General features: G+C 33.8%; 2 protein-coding genes and 1 long non-coding RNA gene across 15 annotated transcripts in view; all 3 read right to left on the reverse strand.

The window, feature by feature from the left end:
• LOC135123274 (microfibril-associated glycoprotein 4-like) overlaps positions 1 to 8,696 on the reverse strand; it is a 45,016-nt gene extending 36,320 nt beyond the window's left edge. Inside the window, exons 1-4 of one of the 5 annotated variants that reach the window (XM_064047784.1) lie at positions 4,335 to 4,486; positions 3,294 to 4,236; positions 3,017 to 3,244; positions 2,411 to 2,969 (exon numbers count right to left, since the gene is read on the reverse strand). In XM_064047784.1, the coding sequence (XP_063903854.1) occupies positions 2,806 to 2,969; positions 3,017 to 3,244; positions 3,294 to 4,236; positions 4,335 to 4,418 (1,419 nt within the window). In that variant the 5' untranslated portion in view covers positions 4,419 to 4,486 and the 3' untranslated portion in view covers positions 2,411 to 2,805. Of the gene's footprint in view, positions 1 to 2,410; positions 2,970 to 3,016; positions 3,245 to 3,293; positions 4,237 to 4,334; positions 4,487 to 8,485 lie in introns of those variants that run through there. The other 4 variants (XM_064047790.1, XM_064047788.1, XM_064047787.1 and 1 more) reach the window with 4 other exon arrangements.
• Positions 1 to 25,641, reverse strand: part of LOC135123266 (uncharacterized) — a 151,988-nt gene that overhangs the window by 32,249 nt on the left and 94,098 nt on the right. For 2 of the 9 annotated variants that reach the window (XR_010279582.1, XR_010279583.1), the window contains exons 2-6: positions 18,363 to 18,478; positions 18,248 to 18,315; positions 17,827 to 18,094; positions 17,533 to 17,769; positions 17,180 to 17,414 (exon numbers count right to left, since the gene is read on the reverse strand). Coding sequence is in view for 5 of the 9 variants with exons in the window: in XM_064047772.1 (XP_063903842.1) it covers positions 19,343 to 25,078 (5,736 nt within the window). In the remaining 4 variants the exon portion in view is untranslated. Of the gene's footprint in view, positions 1 to 17,179; positions 17,415 to 17,532; positions 17,770 to 17,826; positions 18,095 to 18,220; positions 18,316 to 18,362; positions 18,479 to 18,531; positions 25,079 to 25,641 lie in introns of those variants that run through there. The other 7 variants (XM_064047771.1, XM_064047768.1, XM_064047767.1 and 4 more) reach the window with 7 other exon arrangements.
• LOC135122963 (uncharacterized) lies at positions 8,850 to 9,361 on the reverse strand. The gene is made up of 3 exons (XR_010279507.1): positions 9,231 to 9,361; positions 9,089 to 9,174; positions 8,850 to 9,033 (listed from the first exon to the last, which is right to left on the reverse strand). It is a non-coding gene; the product is annotated as an uncharacterized LOC135122963 (long non-coding RNA).

A 25,641-nucleotide genomic window follows, 5' to 3' on the forward strand; every position in this document is an offset into this window, starting at 1 on the left:
GTAAGTTTGTCTTTTAAAACTATATTTCATACTTATCGTGTTTTCAAAACCTAATTCACTCAAAAATCACTAATATATTTCACCAGTTTTGTTGGTTTTCCGTAGTTTCCACAAGCACGACTTTATCGAATTTTGACAACACCTTCAACGATGGCTTTTCTAAAATGGAACTAGAACTAGAACTGCGTGCTGTTCTTAGCGCGTTAAAAGAATCCATCAGCCCTCTCCAGAACACACAACAGAAAATTATCCAAAAAGTGAAAACCACGGTTCAAAACAAATTCAAAATTTATGATACAGAACTAGAAAATGAGTTAGATAAAACGAAAATGGAAATCATCACTGCAACGGAACAGCAGCTAAGTTTAACAAATAATGAAATATTTAATAGAACAGCCGCTTCAGAAATATCAACAAAATTTGCCATTTCCAGAAGTGCAGATGTTATTTCAAACTCAAAAGTTAACATTATCACTCAGTTTGCGAATATGCGAATATGCCTCTACTTACAAAATAGCTAAAATGACAATTACTTAATGGAAAACAGAAATAATAAACTAGAAACATCTGTACAAGTTAGGAGTCGATATGTCTAATAATTTTGAACACGAAAACATGCTTTTGCTCGTCTACAATCATAACTATGTCATGAACTTTAATAATAACCAGACTATACTTGACCTCAAAAAAACAAAAATGCGGTTTTTGATTTTTGATAAACCATGGTGTTTACCAAAAAATTTTAATTTAAGAAAAGTAAGTAACCATAACCAAGCTTCTGATAAGAAAATATGATATTGCAGAAATGAAAAAATCAAAAATTTGTATGTATTATATAAATATTAAGCAAGAAGTGTATATTAAATGTATATATACAGGATGTTGCAAAGGTAAAGCGACGGAAAATTATTATTTATTCACCGTAAATTACCAAAAGAAATATTGTACTGAAGCAGCCTGATTTAGAGTTACAATTTAAAATTATTTCGTCCACTCGACCAATGGCTACTTTCATGTTTTTTCGACGTTTCATAACCCCTTGAGTATAAAAAAGTAATCTGTCATTTTAGTTAATCTTCTTGTCTGTCGCCTGTGTCGATTTTTAGACAGAAATTGTATGACAACATTTTATAGTAAAATATGAGTGTGACTGACAGGTGTTATTTTTTTTTAAAGACTGATTTATTTGATTGTATGTACTTAGGAATGAGAGAAGTTCTATCTAATAAAGCGAAGCAAATTTTTTTAATCCCAAAATAGTTTTTTTCATATAATATCCATAGGTATGTTTACTTTAAACATTTTCAGTCTAAAGGAAAGGGCGTGCAATTGATATTAAGAGACTGAACTAAATTATCCACGATTTGACAACAAAAGCACACACGAAAATAATAACAAATAGGAATAACGAACAAAAAACGATGAAAATGAAATTTAAAGAAATTATAGGACGAAAGAACAAAAATAAAATACTATAAAACTAAACAAAAAAAAAAAAAAAACAGAAACTCTTAATAAGTGAAAAAACTACCGTAAAACAAGATTACTATTATAAATATGATTAAAATGACGAAAACTGGTATTATCAAAAAATTTTTTATATACAGGTGTTTACTAAACATGTAACAAAATTCAGGGATTATTTTAAAATTTTTGTCCATGGATACTTTTGGATAAAATGCTTTATTCCGAATAGTGCGATAATTTTTTTTTGTGTAGAAAGCAGTAGATACTTTATTTTATTACTTAATTCATATTACATGTAAAGATTCCTAATTTACAAAAATTGCTGAAAATGACTACCACCAACATGCATTCAATCTTTTTCTCATCGACTGCCGAACTTCTGCAAAAATACCAAGGTTATCACTTATTGGATTGCAGCGGTCAATTGTACAATTTTTCAAATGTTCTTCATTTTCAGCTTGAGCAGTGTCAGAAATTTGTGGAATATTTGAAGAAATATTCTACTAAAATGCCTTCTGTTTTTCTTTGAGAGTCTTCTTACTTTTCTTATAAATATTTTCGTAAGGTTTATATACAGAATAAATGATAATTAGATAAAGGAGTACTATTTTGATAAACCCACACATTCATATAAAAACACCCAAGGAGTCACAAATTTCCAATACCAATTACACATACACATCCATTGCACTTAATTTTTGGCTCAAAGACGAATTAAACAAAATCAAACCATTGTTTAAGTATATTATATACTGAAGTATATTATATACTTAAACAATAGTTTGACTTTGTATTTCATACTAATAGTTCTATTCGATTCTTATGTAGATATCTTAGTGTTCGTGAAGTCTTGTAACCATGTAGTAAATAAATTAGAATAAAAATGTTAATTTTTTATTCGAATGGTCCATCCGGATCAGTAAATATATAATAAATTAAAGCCAACTTCCTAATATTGAACAATGTAATTTTTACCAAAACACAAATACGTCAATATTGTGAAAAAACATTAAACAAATTCAACTATTAATATCCAACCATTAAAGATGTATCGCTTCCATTTTACAAAAGAAAAACACGATGAAATAAAAAATTTAGTGCATCAGCCATAAAATCCTACCTCATGCATGATACTCATGAAGGTACTGTGTTCGGTAACATAAATACCAATATTCTCCAAAGTGACCTTAATTATCGAATGAAAAGTTTCATATTTTGTGTTGGATACATGCCAAACTTAGTATGGTGGTTTTAATCCAAATAGCTAAATTTTCAATTGAATTAATTTTTTATTCAAAATGCAACAACCAAGAATTAGTTGTGTTTGGACAAATTAACTTAAATCGTCCTAATCATCATTCTTGCTTCTTTGAGACTATAGTTATAGCCATGAAATTCATTCCAGTTTATTGCTGACTGATAGTATGTTCCAGGCGTAGGGTTTTTTATATATTTTGCACTAAGATCTACCTGAAGACAACTCGTGTACCACCAGCCACCCTCTGCAAGAACCTTTTTATAAACCAAATCAAAATTAAATAAAGTTTACCAAAACTAGAGGCACAGGTGCCGGTGGAACTATGGTCATTATCGGCGGTACTAAATTTTGCACCATCGTGCTCCCGGAAAGAATTTCCAGCAGTTCCATTATACGCCCCCAAAGATTTTATTTTATAGTCTTCGGCTTGGCTGCCAATCTGAAACCTGTTGTATAAAGCGTAAACCGTTTTCGAGTCCCAGTCCATTAGTTCGAATAACAACTCGGTGGGTTTGCTGTCTGAAATAGCAAAATCACATTGTACAGTACTGTCAACAAAAAAACTCACTCGTTAATTCGTAAAGATGATCCAAACCCAACCAGTGTTCTCCTGAAAGATTACCAAAACCTTGCTTATAATCAGTCCAATTTAAATAAAAATTTTCCGAACCGTCGAATCTATTCAGAACGTAAGTCCAACCACCTCCTCTAGTTGACATGTCACACCAAACCAAAAAACTTTGCAAGGAAATCATTGGCTGGATGTTATAAATACCAGAACTGTTAGATCCTCTCCTCTGAACTTCTTTACAGTCACTTGGCACCGTTCTACATTGCTGAACTTCATTAATAATTTTTACCTGCGTTTTTAAAAGCCCAACAGTTATTCCATTAAATATTTCATCCTTTGCTAGACTTAGCTGATGTTCGGTTGTAGTGAGGATTTCCTTTTTAGTTTTATCCAATTCATTTTTTAGTTCTGTATCATAAATTTTGAAATTGTTTTCTATCACTTCCAATTTAACATTTTCTTTTGTTTCAGCCACAATTTGTTGTTTCGTTTCTTTCAACTGATTTTCCAGGTTGGTGAAATGTGTTTGCAAGTTGCTCATTTTATCAAGTACTTCATCCTTTGTTTCGATGAATTTCTTTTCGATGATAGAATAAAGCGAAAATCCCGATTCTTTTGCGGCGTTCATCTGAATCGTCATTTCATTCTTCGCCTCTGTTAATTGTCGTATAACATTTTCTTTCGTTTCTAACACAATTTCGGTTTTTGCTTGCGATAATTGCGTTTTTAGGCCTGAGTCGTAAATACTGATTTTCTCTTCTACCACGTTTTCGACTACTTGGATAATTTCCCGCTTTATGTTTTGCAGGTTATTTACGGATTCTTTTAATGCGTCAAGTGTAGTGTGTATTTCTAATAGCAATTCCGCTCGTACAAAGGAAGGATCGTTTATGGTGGGTTGAAGTTTTGCTTGATATTTGCTAGTAGAAAGCACCGAAAACTGCCAAAAAATAAGATAGTTGCTAATCAAAACTGGTGATTTAACAAAATATGTGTTGATGTCTTTTGGGGTGACATGAATTTTAAAAGCGTACTTACGTCGTCAGTGTCACTAGAGTTGAGGAACACATTTCTGAACAGCAACATTAATAAGAGTACAATTTTTGAAACCATTTTCTGCATGAAAACTTTTATTATAATACGAAATTTTTAATCGGCACTTTGTAATCTCTTAGTTGATATTCGTGGTCCTTGACCAAATGTGTGATAAATGAAAAAGTTATCTAACAATTCTGCACAAAGGTTAAACTATTATGCAAACAAACAACAGTAGGTACCCACATCATTATAGGAATTTAACTGGCATAGTTGTCCTGACAATTGCAAAAAATTTAGGTTTCGTCTTTTTAATTTACTTAGAAAGTCAAAAAAGCGGAAATCATTAGACGTTAAGCTCTTTTTTTGGAAACAATTCTTGAAATGATGATTCATCGTTTTAACCTTTTAGAAGTACCAGATGATCCAAAATATTTATCTGTCATAATGGGAGGTTATGATTAATATATAGGTAAACTTATCTTATATTTCTTTCCAATAATGATTGGCTCTAATCAGTCTCTTTTATAAGAAAACTTTTGTATTATACCTATGGTACTTCGTATACTGAACAGAGTATAGATTTTTTTTAATTAGTCTTCGTTTGACATTCATTTCATATTTACCAATAGATTCTACAAAATTCTGTTGTAAAATTTTAAGTGTGTTTTAGATGCAGATGGTAAAACGCCAGCCAAACTTTTTCTCATCAACTTTACCAACAACTAATGACGACACTTTAAAATTTTACAAAATAAATCTTACTTAAAATTGATGAAAGAACATGTTTCTGTACTTGTAGTTTATTAATTTTCCATTACATTAGACGTCTGATTATGTGATAAGTTTTTATTCAAAATATATTTACTTGTTCCCTCCAAAAAATTGATGACGTCACCTCAAAATTTTGCTGAATAAATCCTATCTTAAATGTACAAAATATGATAAGACAATACTTGTGAATTATCATGCCATTCATATTTTTTCTATTTGCATATACAGGATGACTCAAAAATTAATGAATGCGTAAATATATTTTATTGATTTAATCAGGAACTACAAAACCGAATGCTCTGAAATCTTGCAGATGTTTTAAGGTCATAAAGAGCATAATAAATGTTTAGTCAAAGTATATTTGCTTATCCCCTCCAAAAACTTGATGACGTCAGCTCGAAAGTTTGCCGAATAAATCATATCTAAAATGTACAAAATATGATGAGTCTGTACTTGTCATTTATCACTCCATTCATATTTTTTGGATTTGCATATACAGGGTGATTCAAGAAAATAAATGAAAGCGTAAATTTATTTTACTGATTTACTCAGGAACTACAAAACCGAATGCTTCGAAATCTTGAAGAATTTTAAAATTATCATAAGCATGGTAAATTTTTGATCAAAATGTATTTGGTCGTCCCCCCTAAAAAATTTATGAAGTCACCACAAAATTTTGCTGAATAAATCCTATCTAAAATGTACAAAATATGGTGAGTCTCTTCTTGTGATTTATCATTCCATTCAAATTTTTTCGATTTGCATATACAGGGTGACTCAAAAAAATTAATGAATGCGTAAATTTATTTTATTGATTTAATCAGGAACTACAAAACCGAATGCTTTGAAATCTTGCAGATGTTTTAAGGTTATAAAGAGCATAATAAATTTTTAGTCAAAATATATTTGGTTATCTTCTACAAAAAACTGATGACGTCAGCTCAAAAGTTTGCCGAATAAATCCTATCTAAAATGCAAAAAATATGATGAGTTTGTACTTGTGATTTATCATTCCATTCATATTTTTTAGATTTTCTTAAGAGGTGGTTCAAAAAAATTAATGAAGTCAATTTATTTTATTGATTAAATTAAAGGCAACACTTATTATTAGTATTACACCCCAACCAACCCAATTTGGTAGACACAAAATTTGTTAAAGGAAAAACTCGGTTGAAACATAAGGGTAGCACGCTTATTTACATCGACTTTAACATTACAGACCTGCATTTGTTTTATGCGCTCACTTGGTTCCGCGAATGTGAAATAGACATGTTTATAATAAACCAATTGTGAATTTCACCGTCAAGAATTAAAATAAAACCTAATGTTTTATATAATAAGCGGAAGTCGAAGCAATAAAACCGATGGTCGTTTTGTTTACAGTTTCTCTGTTTTAAATTAAGAATGTTTATACATAAACGATTTTCAGTTGCCTTTCATATTACTAGACAGCGGATTTTTGTCGGGCTACGTCACGATTATATGAGGGGACGCGCTGGATCGCCGGGACTCAGTAGCGGGTGATAGATAATCACTGAATTTAATCAGTAATAATTCCATAAATATAATTAACGATTTATTAATCAAACGGCTAAGTAAATGAGAACGGGAATTAACAGCAGAGTGCAACGAAACAGCGTTATTCTAATCTCAAATAAACGAAGTGCAGCCCGCAACCGCAATGAATTCGCATCCCGTGCGAGCCGTACCGAGTTTGGCCTTGCCTAGCCCGACAGAAATCCGCTCTCTAGATATTACACACCGGCGCCGTTTACGTGAGTAAATTGTTTCGTTATTTTATTGATTATAAGAAATCAATATTCAAAACGACCCAATTCATTTTCCCGAAAATTTGGGAATACAATAATTTTATTCTTAGTATTACACTACATCTATCCCAACTGATATACGTGTCCTTGCAAAAATGTTGATGACGTCATCACAATTTTTTTTTTAAACTCCCACTACAAAAATGTAATGAGAAAAAAAAACACAATAGGCATGCAGTCGTCAAGTTTCCAACAGCGAGGGAAGTACTGTCTAAACTCTTTAGACCAATTTTTTATTCAAGTTGCAAAAACCAAGAATTTGTTGTGTTTAGACAAATTAACTTAAATCGTTCTGATCATCATTCTTGCTTCTTTGAGACTATAGTTATAGCCATGAAAGTGATACCACTTTATTGCTGAATAATACCGAAGCGTTGGGTTTTTTATATATTTCCCAGTAAGAAGCACCAGATGACAATCTGTGAACCACCAGCCACTCTCTGCAAGAACCTTTTTAGAAACCAAATTAAAATTAAATAAAGTTTACCGAAACTAGAGGCACAGCTTTGGGAACTATGGTCATTATCGGCGGTACTAAATTTTGCACCATCGTGCCTCCGGAAAGAATCTCCAGCATTTCCATCGTACGATCCCAAAGTTTTTATTTTATAGTGTTCGGCTTCGCTGCCAATTTGAAACCTGTTATATAAAGCATAAACCGTTTTCGAGTCCCTATCCATTAGTTGGAATAACAACTCGGTAGGTTTGCTGTCTGAAATACATAGCAAAATCACATTGTACAGTACTGTCAACGATAAAAAAAAACTCACTCGTCAATTCGTAAAGATGATCCAAACCCAACCAGTGTTCTCCTGAAAGGTTACCAAAACCTTGCTTATAATCAGTCCAATTAAAATAAAAATTTTCCGAACCGTCGAATCTATTCAGAACGTAAGTCCATCCACCTCCTCTAGTTGACATGTCACACCAAACCAAAAATTTTTCCATGGAAATCATTGGCTGGATGCGATAAATACCAGAACTTTTGTATCCTCTCCTCTGAACTTCTCTACAGTCACTTGGTACCGTTCGACATTGCCGAACTTCATTAATAATTTTTGCCTGCGTGTTTATAAGCTCAAAAGTTATTCCATTAAATATTTCATCCTTTGCTAGACTTAGCTGGTGTTCGGTTGTAGTGAGGATTAGCTTTTTAGTTTTATCAAATTCATTTTTTAGTTCCGTATCATAAATTTTGAAATTGTTTTCTATCACTTCCAATTTAACATTTTCTTTTGTTTCAGCCACAATGTGTTGTTCCGTTTCTTTCTTTTATTTACGGATTCTTTTAATACGCCAAGTATAGTGTTTATTTCAAATAGCAATTCCGCTCGTACAAAGAAAGGATCGTTTACGGTGGGTTGAAATTTTGGTTGACTTTTGCTGGTAAAAACCACCGAAAACTGTCAAAAAATAAGATAAATACCAACCAAAACTGCTGATTTAACAAAATATGTGTTGATGTCTTTTGGGGTGACATTTTCCAGTATGCTATGCTATACTTTCGTCGACTGTATAGAAATTATGAATGAATTTTAAAAGCGTACTTACGTCGTCAGTGTCACTAGGGTTGAGGAACACATTTTTAAACAGCAACATTAATAAGAGTACAATTTTTGAAACCATTTTCTGCATGAATAATTTTATTATACTACGAAATTTTTAATCGGCGCTTTGTAATCTCTTTGTTGATATTCATGGTCCTTGACCAAATGTGTGATAAATGAAAAAGTTATCTAACAATTCTGCCCAAAGGTTAAACCATCATGTCAACAAACAACCGCTGAAGAAGGTTAGACTGAGAGAATCCTGTGGGTGGACATACACCACCCTCTCTAAAAAAAAAGGTATTTAAGGAACCTGCGTAAAGTGGAATTTTAGTATGACGTGAAAAGTTTAATAAGCCTAGGACAAAAACCGAAATCACTGAGTTTATTAATCTAACTTGTCAAACACTTTTGAGATATCCAAATAAGTAACATCAGTTTGACAACCGTCATCAATGGAATCAGAATAAACTGAGTAACCCAGAAAAGATTTGTTGTCGTGGATCTGCCATGCATAAAACCGTATTGGTGAGGTGTACTATAATTATTAATCTGAAAATAAAGTTGGTCGTAAACTAAGAACTCGAACATTGATGATGATCATTACCTTTCTGGATTGGAATAATTTTAGATATTTTCCAAATGTTCGGAAAAATTCCAGAATGAATGCATAAGTTGAAGATGATCTGGTCCCTTAATATGATTTCTTTTACTATTTTTATGACTTTGAAAACATGTTCAGAACTCACCTCCGTCAGTGTAACATTATCACTAAAGCTTCCTGATGAACCATTCAACTGACTATCAAGAACAGATCGAAAGTAATCAATTTAGAGAGATGGCGGAAAGTAAACCACAAAAATTGTAACAGTATAACTGAGTCAACTGACACTTTAACAGCCAAGACATCAACCAAGTGAAGAATATGAGAAAGAGAATGGTCTAAATTAATTTTCATGGAGATAAATTAATCTTTTACGGCTTTTCTGGAAAGGTCAGTTTTCTTAAAATCTCTATCTTCTTTATACACTATAAAATTCTTATCGAATAGTTCTGAGTCTCTAACACCTGGATGAATCCAAGTCTCAGTAAGAGCGATCAAATGGTAGTCACAGCTAGACACAGAGTTATAGAAACATGACAGCTTTGAGTTTAGACCATAATAATAAAATGTGTTATGACGTCATCAATATGGATAATACTAGTCACAGCACAAAAGAAAAGTAGTCACAGCGTCTCCTTGTTTCCGACTTATAACCACTGTCCGGTGTTGGTAATATAACGTTATTATACCTTGCATATTTTCGTGTAACATTCAAATCATTTAAAATATAATTCATTGAAATGACGTCATCAAATTCTTGGTGGGGATGAATATCCAAATTTTGGATAGCATTTAACCTTCTACATGATATTTCTAATATACATCCAAAGTTTGACAACAATCGGTCCAGTAGTTTTGGAGATTGCGTGTGCCAGCACATTTTCACAAAAAACAAAAATTAAATTGCATAACATTTTATAGTAAGACAATGGCGGATTCGACCTCATCATAACTATTTTTACTTCCCGAGTTTGCCGTTTCCGTATGTCTGTCCCATTTTTTTTCCCTTCAAATCAGAAACAGCACATCCCATTTTCACAATTTATTACTCCTTATCAACATCGATTTTTTGAAAAAAGATCTACTGTAACTAACCTCACATGTCTTTCACACTTCGTTTCTGAATCCATTGATAATCATGACTAAGTGGATACAATTTATAGAGATTTTTGTAAAGCATTTGACAAAATTGACCACTATGTATATTACTCGACAAGTTGCGGTAATATGGTTTTTCAGATCTCTTGATCACATTATTCCGATAATATCAATTATCAATAATAAAAGTTATATATGTCGCAATTTTCGCTCTAAATCCATCCATCTTTCCCACAGGGGTCCAATTTAGGACTCTTATTATTTATAACATTTATTAATGACATTGTTAATGAAATTACGTGTGAAAAATTGATTTTTGCTGATGATCTTAAACTGTTTATTAAAGTGTGCAAGAGACTGCCATATTCTTGAATACAATTTTAATCGTCAACTCAATTGGTTTGTTATAATTAGGTACTCAATTCATCATTTTTGTTGTTAAGATCGAAACTTGGTCCGTTTTGTAAATTAACCTGCAATAATAATTCATTAATAGTCGAGCAAGATAAAATAAGAGTGAATTATAACAAATTTAATAAACATGGCAATACAGTTGTTATTAAAATTAGAAAAGTTGCATATATGTAACTAACTATATTAAAAACAAATATTTTTCAAAGATACTTTTTGACATAATTATACCACTAAGTTAAGATGCATACACTTTTGTTTACATATTTGACTTTCTTCTGGATTAGACTGATGGGGTGTTTTGACTATAGGTTTTCCTTCGATTACTGTAAAGATATATTATTAATAGTCTTAAGTTTTTACAAATTATTATTAATTTGTGTTACAACAGTGTACAGTTGTGTAATCAACAGTAAAATAGTTATTTTTTTATTTGAACATAAAAAATATACCTCTGCCAATTTCCAAAAATCCCTAATATTTTTCATGCTTTTCGAAGACGACAACGTTGGAAAGCGATGTCCAGACCAAGCCCCAAACATTACGTTGTGCACTTGTCACGGTCCAAAAATACATAAAAAAACATTTGTAGCTCTTGCTGAAATTTCATTTTTTTTTAAATAGTTAAATTGTTGAACTCCGTTCAGACAATGTTTCCTGAAATATTTGATCAGTTACTCTATTTTATTTGTTGACTCTAAGATTAAAGTACCTTCGTAAGATCGTGTCATAGATTTTGTTGAACATACAAGAAGGCGTATTCCATTTTTGGAATACTTTTCCATGCATATGATACTCAGAACAAAAAAATGTTCTTAAGCCAGAATTTTTTATAGACAGAAATTCGCAGCGCGCTAAGGACGATGATTTAAGCTGGAAGCTCTCTGAGAAATGTCAATTTCCGATAATTTGTCTGTCACTGAAAAAATTTATATACTTATAATAAAAATATACAAAAATAGACCCACTATTATTATTAGTATTTGGAAAATGTGAGCACAAAGTACGTTCAACAATATTAAGCAAAAATAATGCCAGATTCTACTCACACATAATAAAGTATCCTCGAAAATGTTGTCCCATTTTGGTAATTTTAGTCCTGTATTCGACATTGCTTCATGGAATAACAATTCTTACGTCAGTTTATCGAATCATTAGTTCTTATTCTTGTGATATTTGTAAGAGGTTTATCGAGAATTCCGACTGATGCATCCAACTTGGTTGGAATGCTAAAACAAAATTATGAATAGTGGAAATTTTTGATTTATTTTGTTACCTTCGCATATATGTTGAATTATTTCTTTGCAACCAGTAATTTAGGATGTTCTAGTAGAAAGGGTCCTGCAAAATTAAATTTTAATTCATTTTGTTTTCACAACATGCAACGTATTTACCTAAAAATTTTTCCATTTTTTATTTGTGTTATTGTCATTTCCTTCTTTTCAATTTTCTTACAAATCGATTCAGTGAATTTGTAGATAAAACTAAACGGTACCATGCATGGAGTTCTTTTTGTTCAATAATAGAGAAAACACAATTGTTATGTACTTATGTTTTTTTACGAAAAAATTGTTTCATTGGTTATTGTAAGCGACATTAATAACTTTTCCATGTTTTTGTTTAAAATCAAAAATTAACATTTATCGCTATACCTATAGGTGATAATCGATTACAATTTTTTATTGGAGTTACAATTTCCGGTATATGTTGTAATGACTCGTGACCAGAAGACTCAGCAAACGTGATGAAGTGACGTAGAAGAATTTTCAGTAAGTAGGTATAACGCTTTATTTGTCAGATAACGTCGCAACTTTAATCAAAGATACTGGGAAATGAGTGAACACCTTTGTCCGGGTAGAAGATGCTCCCAAGTTTTACGGCTTATACTTTGTGGAAAACTAAGCATACTGAGGTATGGCGAGCTGTCTCAGACCATGTTCAGATTCTAGCCAAATACATATATTATTAATAGTATATTACATAACGAGTGTGGTAAATAGGTAATTCAACGAGCGCGTAATGAGCGTTTGCACACGAGTTGTGTACTATACTTTTTCCACGACCACACCTTAAAAATATTTCAATGTGAAAGAAGTTAATATTTGATTTTAGCTATTTATTAACTACAAACTATAATCATACATTGAAAATGTTAACAATTAATTATTTTAATTGGTATGAAAGTTAAACGTAAAGTTTGGCAATTTTTGTAATTATTGGCGTTACAGTTTTTTCGAGAACAGTAGTAGCACATTTCCCTAATACTGTAGTTGTAGGTGCAAATATGGCTGTTGATGTTGAAGGCATCTCTTGAAAATTTTCAGTTCCAGACAATTCTGCTTTAAGAAAATGAAAATTATGCACAATCGGTGGACTTAAAAGAATGGTACAAAGAAAATTTTCGTAATGAGTATCAAGCTTCAGATCCTTCCTTTTTCGTTATCACTATTGAGCTACCTTTATCTGCTTTTCCTATTACTAGTTGTTCTTTTATTTTCTTCTTAAAAGTTCGGGCCACTTTTATTTTTTCTCTGTTCTTCATTGGTGTTTTTTCATTTTCTTTTCTAAATATCTCTGTGCATTCTATTCTTGTTCTTTTTCTCGCTGTAAAATCTCTGATTGCTATATTTATTTCTACTGCCAGTTTTTCCAGTTTTTCTTTGTCTACGTTCTTGGGTCCGTTATTAAATTTTATGTCGAGTTTTAATTTACTTACTTTTATTGTGTGGTTTCTGTAGTACTGGAGGCAGTTCGCAGTGTTATTGCGTACCTAACTACCTAATAAAATCGCCAACAGACGATAGACAGACGTAAACGGTAGACCAATTTTTCGTGTTCTAAGCGCTGTGAAATGTCAAGGAAATATGAAAATATCTATGCTTCAAGTGGATCCTAAATTTAAAGAACTTTATTCTATTTTTCTACCGCGCACGTTTTTTTATTTTCTGATAGAGCTATTAGAGCACCCAAATGACGTCATAGCAGTTCGTTAATAGCGGAAAGGGGTTCTGAAATAGATTTGGTGTAATTTAGATCGGTAAGATTGGTAGCCATGACGAGAAATGGCAGGTGAATGTCAGTGGCAAATCCCAAATTAAAATTTCCCGTATTTCGGGAGGCGTAAGGACTTCACTAACTTCTTCACAAGACATTTTAACCAATTTTAACTCGAATTGATTCGAATTACAGTTGTTGTTGTGAAAATTCGAACTTCAAATAATTCGGGGTTCGTGTCAGATCAACCCATCACCGATCACGACAAAATTCCCCAGATTTAAAAAAACGCAAATTTCAATTAAATTTTGCGAAAAAACGTGCGCGGTAGAAAAAAAAAGAATAAATAACTCGTTCATAAGGCCATTGTGGCACTCGTACTTAAAATAACTCGCGGCTTCGCCGCTCGTTCTATAAACTTGGATTCGTGCCTTATGAAACTCGTTCTTTAATATACTATTTTGGAGTATCGTTAAACAACGCAATTCATAAAATGATGAACCTCAGTTGAATAAGAACTTAGAAAGTGATTTCATATAAGAATTCGTAAACACTATTAAGTATTAGTTTTTGTGAAAATTTGTCGAACAATAAATAATTAATAGTTAATGTTTTCTGGATAAAAACATTCTCAATCAAGTAAATGAATACAAGTTTTGTTTTTAAGTATAAACCCATACATTACACAAAAAATATCGCTATGTTCAAATAAACTACGCCTTGAATCTTAGTCATCATCATCAACGATGAACGACGAGCGTCCGAAATTACTCAAAAGTTGTGAAAATGTCAATATTTTGATATTTTTTATCTGGATACGGGTGCCTAACCTGGGTACATTAAGCTTAATTTCATTGAGAACCTTTTGACTATAAATTTGTCCGGTTACAATTTTTTATAAAAATATCAAACATGACATATTCCTCCTACTAAGTAAAGAATTTTCACCAACAATGTCAAGTAAACTACTTTGATCACAGTGTCTGACAGGATATATAGCAAACATCTTAAAATATACATACTTCGCAAACTTTCTCAGTACATTCTGTAATCGATCTATATATGTTATATGGTAAGGTTTCCATACTACACTACAATATTCTAGTTTTGCTCTAACCAATGTATAAAATAACAATTGAATGCATTGAGTAATGGACATTTAAAATGGAATTGAGGTAAATAACACAATGACACGTGGCGGAAGCGGAGTGCGCGGTTCCTTGTCGAGCTGGCGGTCGCGCCATCTGCACAAAGGATGCAGGCCTAGAATAGAAATCAGAGGCGGTCGGGATGACGTGACGCTGTCGACTTGTTCTAATAGCCGAGACCCAACCACGAGTTTGCGACCGTAACGGCATGCTCCTCCAGGCACATCTCTTCGTGATAGAGGGGTGCTGGACGGCAGTGCTTGCGATAGAATAGAATCACCGTCGTGGGTAGGAGAAAAGCCACGGCGAGGAACCCCAAACTCCGCTCATGCTACAACGCCCCCTATGAGTAATTTTGCTGTGCTCTAGAATGAACTTGAAATATTTCGATCGCCACACTCTTATAGCGCTTTGGTGCCGTTGTCACTGTATAGAATTTTATTAAAATTTCGTTATCTCGTTGCCTGCCACACGTCCGCAATAACTGGTGTATTTGCATCCAGTTACTTTAATGCAGAGTTTTCTTTGCTTTTATATCTTAGGAAGAAGTATGGCCTTTGCCCGAGGAAAGTTGTTGGTGATACAGCTTTTTACGTTACGAGAAAATAGGTCCCGGTGATGTTGATATGATGATAATAACTGCCTAAAGGTAAAACTTAATCCCTCAGTTCCTCAGTCCACGATATCATGAATTCTGTCGCACTTTTCACGGTCTTATCCCAAAGTGGCCAACGTTAGGTTAATTTAACTGCCGTCAATGAACTCTTACCAATCTTGTGTGAGGAATTAAGAAGCGTTATAACGTAACACTTAAGTATAAGCATCCAGAAACTTATTCCTACTGTGATAAAGAAAGAACAAGTCCTGACTAAGTGAATTTCATGAAATCTTCTAGCAAGTGGTTTATTTAAAGAAGCTAATCTTAGTTAAATTGTGTTAGAACTAGTTAACGATTAAAATCCTAACATGAACTGTGACTTTACAAACAATGAATCAACATTCCATCACGTGTTAACGTCGGTCGGAAACTCGCATGTGTCCGCTTGAAAAAAAAAAACGCAAGAATTAGCTAAACTTAACCTAGCTAACTCACCACAACGACAAAACAAAAGTGACCATCACCACCCCTTTATCCACCAAATCCACTTCTATCAACCCTCTCACCAGAAATTCCCGCAGGGCAGCTACCAACTACCAGAAAAGAACTAAACGCTGTTTATTCAGCGCGAAATTTTGATTCAAATTCGGTCACCACAGCACTTTCTATATTTATCTTCTTAATTTATAACTTAATTCCATTTTAGGTTATTTAACAATCCAGGCTTGTTTCAATTTAAAATAAATTATAGAATGCATCTTTTTTAAAAGTGCCCATAGGGATTCCCATGTTAAATTTAAATTTAAATTGCCTTATGGAACTCGGTTTTTTAATACATATACTATTTCAAAACACAATGTTTACACGGACGCAAAAATACTATAAATAAAAGATTAACTATGGGTTTGAGAGGATAATTCTCATTACGTCCATCACTAAGCATAGGGTGGATAAAAGTACCTGTTTGGTTGGCTGCATATTTACAAAAAATGTACCCTAGAGACAAGATATCTGTATTAGGTGACGTCGGATATTTTTTTCGTTTCATCGATATACCTAACTTCTAAACAGGCTGATAAATTTGTTTGTTTTTTTAACTAATATGCCGCGAGAGCAATACAAGCAAAATCAAAGACAGCCAGGATTTTTGAAGATTTGTCAATTTGAAAGATTGAGTAGAAAATCACACGCTTTCAAAAATTCATGGTTGTGTTTGATCGTGTTTTCATTGCCGTCTCGGTGTTAGAACAAAATGATTTCGTTTTTTAACAGTCACTTGTAAAAATGTATATTCTGTGTATAAAAAGAGATATTTTTTTATGTAACGGGTGTTCAATTAAAAGATCACTCAGAGTAGGTGTTGGAATATCATTTCACATAAACGTCATGTCTGTTCTTATAACATATATCATGTTACAGGTTATATTTCTCCAAATGGATGTTATAAGAACAGTTGTGTCAAATGAAATACCAAGGTTTTCTCTAAGTGATTTTTCAACCGAACACTCGTTACCAATCTTTGTCCAAAAACGATGTTCAAAACTTGACTTTTTGGACGATTTAGTTACCGAGTAAATTTTATCCCTAGAGCAAAAATAACGAATTTTGAAACAGTCAACCTTACAACTCATACTTCTTTTATAAAACTTAATATGATTTTCTACTCCCACATTCTTTATTACTTTTACAGTTTTTTCATGTCGGTAAAAGATCAGATTACAACATGTCGGGTTGTATATATAGGTACTCAATTCATCATTTTTATTGTTAAAATCGAAACTTGGTCCGTTTTGTAAATTAATCTGCAATAATTCATTAATAATCGAGTAAAATAAAACAAGAGTGTAATTATAACAAATTTAATAAAGATGGCAGTAGTGTTGTTACTAAAATTAGAAAAATTGCACATATCTAACTATATTAAACACAGATATTTTTCGAAGATGCTTTTTAACATAAGTATACCACTAAGTTAAGATATATATTTTTTACATATACGTAGGACACTTTTGTATACATATTTGACTTTCTTGTGGATTCGACTGATGGGGCGTTTTGAGTATAGGTTTTTCTTCGATTCCTGTAAAAATATATTATTAATAGACTTAAGTTTTTACAAGTTATTATTAATAGAAATAACAGCTGTATAATAAAGAGTAAAATAGTTATTTTTTTTTATTTGAACATAAAAATTATACCTCTGCCAGTTTCAAAAATCCTTAACATTTTTAATGCTTTTCGAAGACGATTCCATTGGGAAGCCATCGTTAGGTTTCAGTAGATCTTCTTCATCAGAAAATTTGTCCAGACCAAACCCCAAACACTACGTTGTGCATTTGTCACGGTCCGAAAATACATCAAAAAACATGTGTAGCTGTTGCTGAAATTTCATTTTTCTTTTAATAAATCGTTCAACTCCGTTGAGACCATGTTTCCTAAAATATTTCAGTTACTCGTGAGTGTTTCATTTGTTGACTCTGAGATTAAAATACCTTCGTAAGATCGTGTCATAAATTTTGTGTAACATTAAAGAAGGCGTACTACATTTTTGGACATGCATGACACTTAGAACAAAAAAAATTCTCTTAAGCCAGAATTTTTTATAGAAACAGAAATTCGCAGGATGGTCTCCCAAAAGATGATGCCTGTTTTAAGCTGGATGTTTATGAATTTTCTGAGAAATGTCCCCGACTGCTTAAAATTGGTACGCTTATTGCTAGGGCTGCTAAGTACTTCAATCTTCCGGTAATTTCTCTGTCACTGAAAAAGTCTATATATAATGAAATGATACAAAAATAGACCCACTATTACTATTAGTATTTAGAAAATGTGAGCACAAAGTACGTTCAACAACATTAAGCAAAAATAATGGCAGATTTTACTCACACATAATAAAGAATCATCAGTTCTTACCCTTTTGATAAAAATTTGTAAGAGTTTTATCGAGAATTCCGATTAACACATCCAACTTTGTTAGAATGCTAAAACCAAATTATGAATAGTGGGAGTTTTTGATTTATTTTGTTACCTTCGTTATTTCGCATTATTGTGTTGGATTTCGTAATATACTTAACGTAGATTATATAAATAAGCTGAATTATTCATTGGCAACCAGTAATTTAGGATGTTCTGAAAGAAAGAGTCCTGCAAAATTAAAGTTTAACTTATTTTACTTTCACAACATGTAACGTATTTACCTCAAAATATTTCCATTATTTAATTGTGATATTGTCATTTCCTTCTTTTCAATTTTCTTACAAATCGATTCAGCTACTTTGTAGATAATACTAAACGGTACCATGCATGGAGTTCTTCTTGTTCAATAATAGAGCAAACGCAATAGTTATGTACTTATGTTTTTTACAAAAATTTTGTTTTATTGGCGATTGTAAGCGACATTAATAACTTTTCCATGTTTTTGTTTAAAATCAACAATTATAATGCATACGCTGCAGATAATCGATTACAATTTTTTATTGGAGACAGAGGACTAAGCAAACGTGATGAAGTGATATAGAAGGATTGTCAGTATTACGCTTGATTTGTCAGTTAACATCGCAACTTATAATCAATGATACTGGAATGAGTGAATACATTTGTCCGGGTATAAGATACGTTTGATTTGTCGCAAATATTTAAATTGGTGCTATGCTCCCTAGTTTTCTATTTTTAACTACAATGGGGGTTATTCTTTGTGGAAAACCAAGCATACTGATGTATGGCGAGCTGTCTCAAGCCATGTTCAAATTCTAGCCAGATATGTTAAAATATTTTTCCACTAGAAATTAATATTACAAGTGCATGGGATTCTGTTAATTAATTAATATTTTGTATGGACTTCGACTCTACATACACTACTTTTGACAACTAAAGTGTTTAATAATTTTCAAATTTACCTTGTCGGCGTGTTATGTGTTAAGGACGGACAAAATATTGGCTGCAAATTGACGATGTCAAAATTTTCACGACATTAGTAGGTATCTGCTTTCAAAATAAAACATACACCCATTATTGTTTCCGGATACGATAACCATTTACAGACTTTTCGGTGCCGACTGTCGCCAAGTATTCGACTACTTTTCCGTGACCGTTGAGTGAAGCAGCGTGAAGTGGTGTCCAACCGTCATTGTTAGCGCGATTAATTTCGGCGCCGACTGTCGCCAAATATTCGACAACTTTTTCGTGACCGTTTAGTGAAGCAGCGTGAAGTGGTGTCCAACCGTCATTGTTAGCACGGTTAATTTCGGCGCCGACTGTCGCCAAGTATTCGACAACTTTTTCGTGACCCGTAAAAGAAGCTGTGAAAAGTGGTGTGCGACCGTCATTGTTAGCACGATTAATTTCGGCGCCGACTGTCGCCAAGTATTCGACAACTTTTTCGTGACCGTTTCGTGAAGCAGCGTGAAGTGGTGTCCAACCGTCATTGTTAGTACGATTAATTTCGGCGCCGACTGTCGCCAAGTATTCGACAACTTTTTCGTGACCCGTAAAAGAAGCTATGAAAAGTGATGTGCGACCGTCATTGTTAGCACGATTAATTTCGGCGCCGACTGTCGCCAAGTATTCGACAACTTTTTCGTGACCGTTTTGTGAAGCTACGTAAAGTGGTGTTGCACCGTCATTCTCTGCGCGATTGATTTCGGCGCCGGCTGTCGCCAAGTATTCGACAACTTTTTCGTGACCCATTACAGAAGCTACGAAAAGTGGTGTCACTCCGTTTTTATCAGCGCTATTGATTTCGGCGCCGACTGTCGCCAAGTATTCGACAACTTTTTCGTGACCGTTTTGTGAAGCTACATAAAGTGGTGTCGCACCGGTTTTATTAGCACGATTGATTTCGGCGCCGGCTGTCGCCAAGTATTCGACAACTTTTTCGTGGCCGTTTAGTGAAGCAGCGTAAAGTGGTGTCCAACCGTGATTGTTAGCGCGATTAATTTCGGCGCCGACTGTCGCCAAGTATTCGACAACTTTTTCGTGGCCGTTTAGTGAAGCTATGTGAAGTGGTGTCCAGCTGTCATTACCAGCGCGATTGATTTCGGCGCCGACTGTCGCCAAGTATTCGACAACTTTTTCGTGACCGTTTAGTGAAGCAGCGTGAAGTGCTGTACAACCGTCTTTGTTAGCGCGATTAATTTCGGCGCCGACTGTCGCCAAGTATTCGACAACTTTTTCGTGACCCATTAGAGAAGCTACGTAAAGTGGTGTTACTCCGTTTTTATCAGCGCAATTGATTTCGGCGCCGACTGTCGCCAAGTATTCGACAACTTTTTCGTGACCGTTTTGTGAAGCTACGTAAAGTGGTGTCGCACCGGTTTTATTAGTACGATTGATTTCGGCGCCGACTGTCGCCAAGTACTCGACAACTTTTTCGTGACCGTTTTGTGAAGCTATGTGAAGTGGTGTCCAACCGTCATTCTGAGCGCGATTGATTTCGGCGCCGACTGTCGCCAAGTATTCGACAACTTTTTCGTGACCTTCTTGGGAAGCTATGTAAAGTGGTGTCGCACCGTCTTTATCAGCGCGATTGATTTCTGCGTCGATTGTCGCCAAGTATTCGACAACTTTTTCGTGACCCATTACAGAAGCTACGAAAAGTGGTGTCCAACCGTCATTGTCAGCGCGATTAATTTCGGCGCCGACTGTCGCCAAGTATTCGACAACTTTTTCGTGACCCGTAAAAGAAGCTGTGAAAAGTGGTGTGCGACCGTCATTGTTAGCGCGATTGATTTCGGCGCCGACTGTCGCCAAGTATTCGACAACTTTTTCGTGACCCTTAAAAGTAGCTGTGATAAGTGGTGTGCGACCGTCATTGTCAGCGCGATTGATTTCGGCGCCGACTGTCGCCAAGTATTCGACAACTTTTTCGTGACCGTTTAGTGAAGCAGCGTAAAGTGGTGTCCAACCGTCATTGGTAGCGCGATTAATTTCGGCGCCGACTGTCGCCAAGTTTTCGACAACTTTTTCGTGACCGTTTAGTGAAGCAGAGTGAAGTGGTGTCCAACCGTTATTATCAGCGCGATTGATTTCGGCGCCGACTGTCGCCAAGTATTCGACAACTTTTTCGTGATCCATTACAGAAGCTACGAAAAGTGGTGTCACTCCGTTTTTATCAGCGTAATTGATTTCGGCGCCGACTGTCGCCAAGTATTCGACAACTTTTTCGTGACCCTTAAAAGAAGCTATGTAAAGTGGTGTTGCACCGAATGTAGTAACACAATTGATGTCGACACCACATCTTACAAAATACTCAACGATTTTTATATTACCATTTTGACAGGCCAGCCACAGAGGTGTTTCATAATTTTCTGCGGTAACAATTTCCATCTCGCACAAAAAATTATTCAACTCTTCCACTGTGAAGTGTTTACACAAGTCATCGTAACCCAGTAAAGCAGAATAATATATAACGTTAATTATGTCATCAGGAGATTGTCTCAATTCATGTTTTTTTGTTTGCAGTAATTGTATTTGCGCTCCTAGGCTCTCACTTTTTCGGGCATACGACAAAGGAGTTGCATTTAACAACATATCACGTTCGCCAACATCATTCGTATTTTGCAAATACGTCATCGTTTCAAAATATATTTTGGTTTCCGCTTTTCTATCGAAATTGCTATTTTCGTGCACAATACACTTGTTCTTTACGTGTGTTACTTTCACACGCGGATGTCTTTGCCCCCATGACGAAATTAAGTGTAAAGCACTTCTTCCCCCTTTATCTTTGCGATTTAAAATTTCGTCGTCGTACAATTTAAGTAGCTCGTAACGTTTATACAATATGTCTATGTGAGCTTTTGAGTTTTTAGCCAACAACATGTCGAAAAAGAATCGAACGTGATTATACCTTGCGTCAAACAACAAGTCCGCAATTGTGTCCTTAAAATTATTAATATTTTTTGAAAAGTATCTAGCAACTAGATATTCAGCGAAGGAACTGTGCACAAAACGTGGAACATTATTTTCAAAGTCATTAACAAGACCCACAGATGCATACTTTCGTACAAGTTTTTTTATGGATTTTTCGTAATTAATATTTAGTCGCTGCATAATTTCTTCGTCAAACATTACTGTAAAGGACACACTTTCGTAACACTCTGAAGCCTTTCTTTTTTTTTCACAGACTTCATCTTCCAATGTAGGATTTTCTAAATCGTATCCCATTTTGTATTTGTAAAAGTTATAAAATTTTTCCTGAATAAAATATTCGTAAAGGTCAGTCAAGACGAATGTGTTGTCCATTAGTTTCAAATATTTTTCGCTATTTTGACGAAAGAGTTCAGTAAGCATGAATATTTGCAGAGGGATACCTAGTATATCTATGTGTTCTACAATTGCAAAAGAAGAGTTAATTTTTTCCAGCGTTACGTCAATACTGTGTTTTGAATTAATAGGTTCTAGACGTTTTCTGATATATTTTTCTTGTTCTTGTGCGTTAAACTGATTTATACTAAGCGACAACAAATTGAATTTATTTTCTAGAGTTGATTTTAAATGTCGTCTGCTTGTAACCCACTGACGGAACCCTTTCGTTGAAAGATCGTGAATTATATTTAAAGCAGCATCTAAATTCTTATTAAGGATTTCATCGAGTGCGTCCCACACGTAAATTACGTTGTTTTTCTTTAAGCACATCTCGAAAAACATTAGATCTAGTGTGTTGAGCGACTCATATTTTTTATTGGTAATGAATTTTACAAATAAATCTGAACAATTTTCCGTTTTAGAGAAATCAGGATTGCGAAAAAATAAATTAACATCCTTGGGACTAATTAACACTGTCCAATACTCGCGAGAACATTTATTTTTTAAGCTTTTCATTAACTCGGTTTTGCCCATTCCCGGTTCTCCAATTATAAGATTGATGTTATAATCTAACCGAGAAGACCACAAGTCATTTTCTTCGGTAGGATATGCGTCAGGCAATTTGTAAGACTCTACATCACTAACATCACCTTTGCTAAAAAGCCATTCCAAATTTCCGTCATTCAAAATTTTAAAATAATGAAATTGTTTTGTTATTTTCTGCTCGTTATAAATTTGTTGAAGTTCAGAATTTTTATAATGCCTAGTACCAATGTAAACTGTGTTGGCAAAACTTGATTTATCAAAACGAGAATTATATTTATTGTCGTTTAGATTAGAATCTAACTTATTATTTTTTCTGTTACCTACGTAATTTTTGTCATTAAAGTTAGATTCATTAACGTTAAAGTCATTATTTGTTAGATTTTCGCCATTCTGATTTTTTTTCAGTAAGAAGTTATTAATGTCAATTAATTCACATTTATCGAGTTTGCTTTTAACTTTGTCTAAATTATTGGCAGAATTTAGAATAATAATTGTGTTTTCGTGAACTTTTTCTAAATATGTATTATCAACGACATTTCGCGAAATATAGCGTTCTATATAAGGTTGGGCTAGCGTTTCTTTTGTTCCTCCTATGCAGCATGTACCGTTCAGCATTTCGACGAGGGTATCAGTTGAAACATTTTTGAAAATATCTTCATTGCTGCCAAAAGATGTTACAAGATCAAGTTCGCCCTTTCCCTGAATCGAAATGGTAAAATTTTGCATTAAATCTTTACGAAGCTTCAAACTCAAGTCTGACAGATTTTGGAACACGGTATACTTGTTCACCCATTCCTCATCTCTAGTTCCGCCAACCAAAACGAATTTTTTGTCGGGACACAGCTGTATAATATTTTTTATTTTTTCCCATTCACGTAAAATTAATGGACATTCGTCCATTACCCACAAAAGTTGAGTAAAGGCTTTGGGATCTATGGTGCCAATGTCGTTGGCTTTAATATGTGCGAGAGTAGGTAGATATCTCCTTCTAACTTTATTTAATTCCTTAAAGTCAATACTTTTTTCCTTTCCAACATCACCCCACAGTTGCTTAACCGTTTCGACCGAATTGTCCTCAATCAGTGTGACATCAAAGAAGGAAATCGCTTCCCGAAAAGTTTTCATTTTCTCATTAACTGGACCGAAAGATAGAGACTCAGTATGAGTGCACAGAAGATGTAACGCAAGTACCAGCTGCGTCCAGTCTTTATCTATCTTTTCTTTCTTCCCATCTTGGACGTTCCATTCAGCAACTGTTTTGAGAAATTTACCGAATGTTTCGTCATCTGAACAATATGTTGTTTTGAATTTGTTAGCGGTTATTTTTTTTAGAGTATCACAATTTTCTTGGTCGGTATAGAGAAAAAACTTGTGAAAAAATTCCTGATATTTTTTAAAATTCTCCACTGTCGATTCATCATCTACTATTTCAAATTGATAAACATGACTAATATTTTCTGAAATGTCTGAGTTAACTTCTCTTTTAATAAGCTTTACGTAAAATCCTTCGCCCTCAAGTTGGAAGGTTGCGTTGTCGGGAGGGTTAAACGGGCGGTTTGTGAACAAAATCAGTTCATCTATTTGCTTCTTAATTTCTGTGTAACTTTTGTAGTATTTTTTAATACTGAAGTCTCCTTTTACGGTTAGCAAATTTTCTAGAGAGAGTACTTTCCTCTCGGTGTGTTTTAACTGCACCGCTTTAACCCGAATGTCGTTTTCCTTATCCGACGCAAGCTTAACGACCAGATCATCAAACGCCCCAAAATCTTCATCGTTTGATGAGATCTGGAACGTTTTTACTCTGGGGTCGTTTAATAGCCTTAGTACAACATTGGCGAGAACCACATCCTCATAATCTCTGCCTTTGTCGGTTGTTCCGGCCCGTTTTTTAAAAATCTGGAAAGGAATAGACGAACAACTGCTTTGAAAAAGAATTATTCCGTAATTATTGGGTTTGCATGATCAAAAAAGTTATGCAGGGTAATAGCATTTTTTTTCTATTTTAATTTATACCTAACAATGTCTCTGCGATTATTTTATTTATAATAATTTTTATTGCATGTGGAAAAATGATTGTTTATTATACAAGGCGTTAAAAATAATCTTTATTTACTTTTGTTTTTTTTTTTTATTTGAAACGTTTTAGATAACTTATTTATATCACGTTAAAATATATATTTATCATTTTATAAATATTTGAAATACATGTTTAAATTAATTTAATCGTCAAACAACTTGATCAAAACGAAAGTAAACCTTGTGGGTTTTTTTGAGGTCAATGAAAACTAACTAAAACATTCTGATCTTGTTACGTTTCGGCTCCCGGCTGGGAGGCTTCTTCAAACTTAAATGTCATGGTGTCTTAAACAATAAAATTAAAACGAGAAAAAATACGATTCAAGACTTCGACGTATTGTTGAAAATATCATACACAAGTTTGACGTTTTAGAAAAACATAC

This window comes from Zophobas morio, unplaced genomic scaffold (genome assembly GCF_036711695.1).
Source record: "Zophobas morio isolate AGI-343-1 ecotype UQ-CSIRO unplaced genomic scaffold, CSIRO_AGI_Zmor_V1 ptg000006l, whole genome shotgun sequence".
In the NCBI taxonomy this organism is placed as follows: domain Eukaryota; kingdom Metazoa; phylum Arthropoda; class Insecta; order Coleoptera; family Tenebrionidae; genus Zophobas; species Zophobas morio.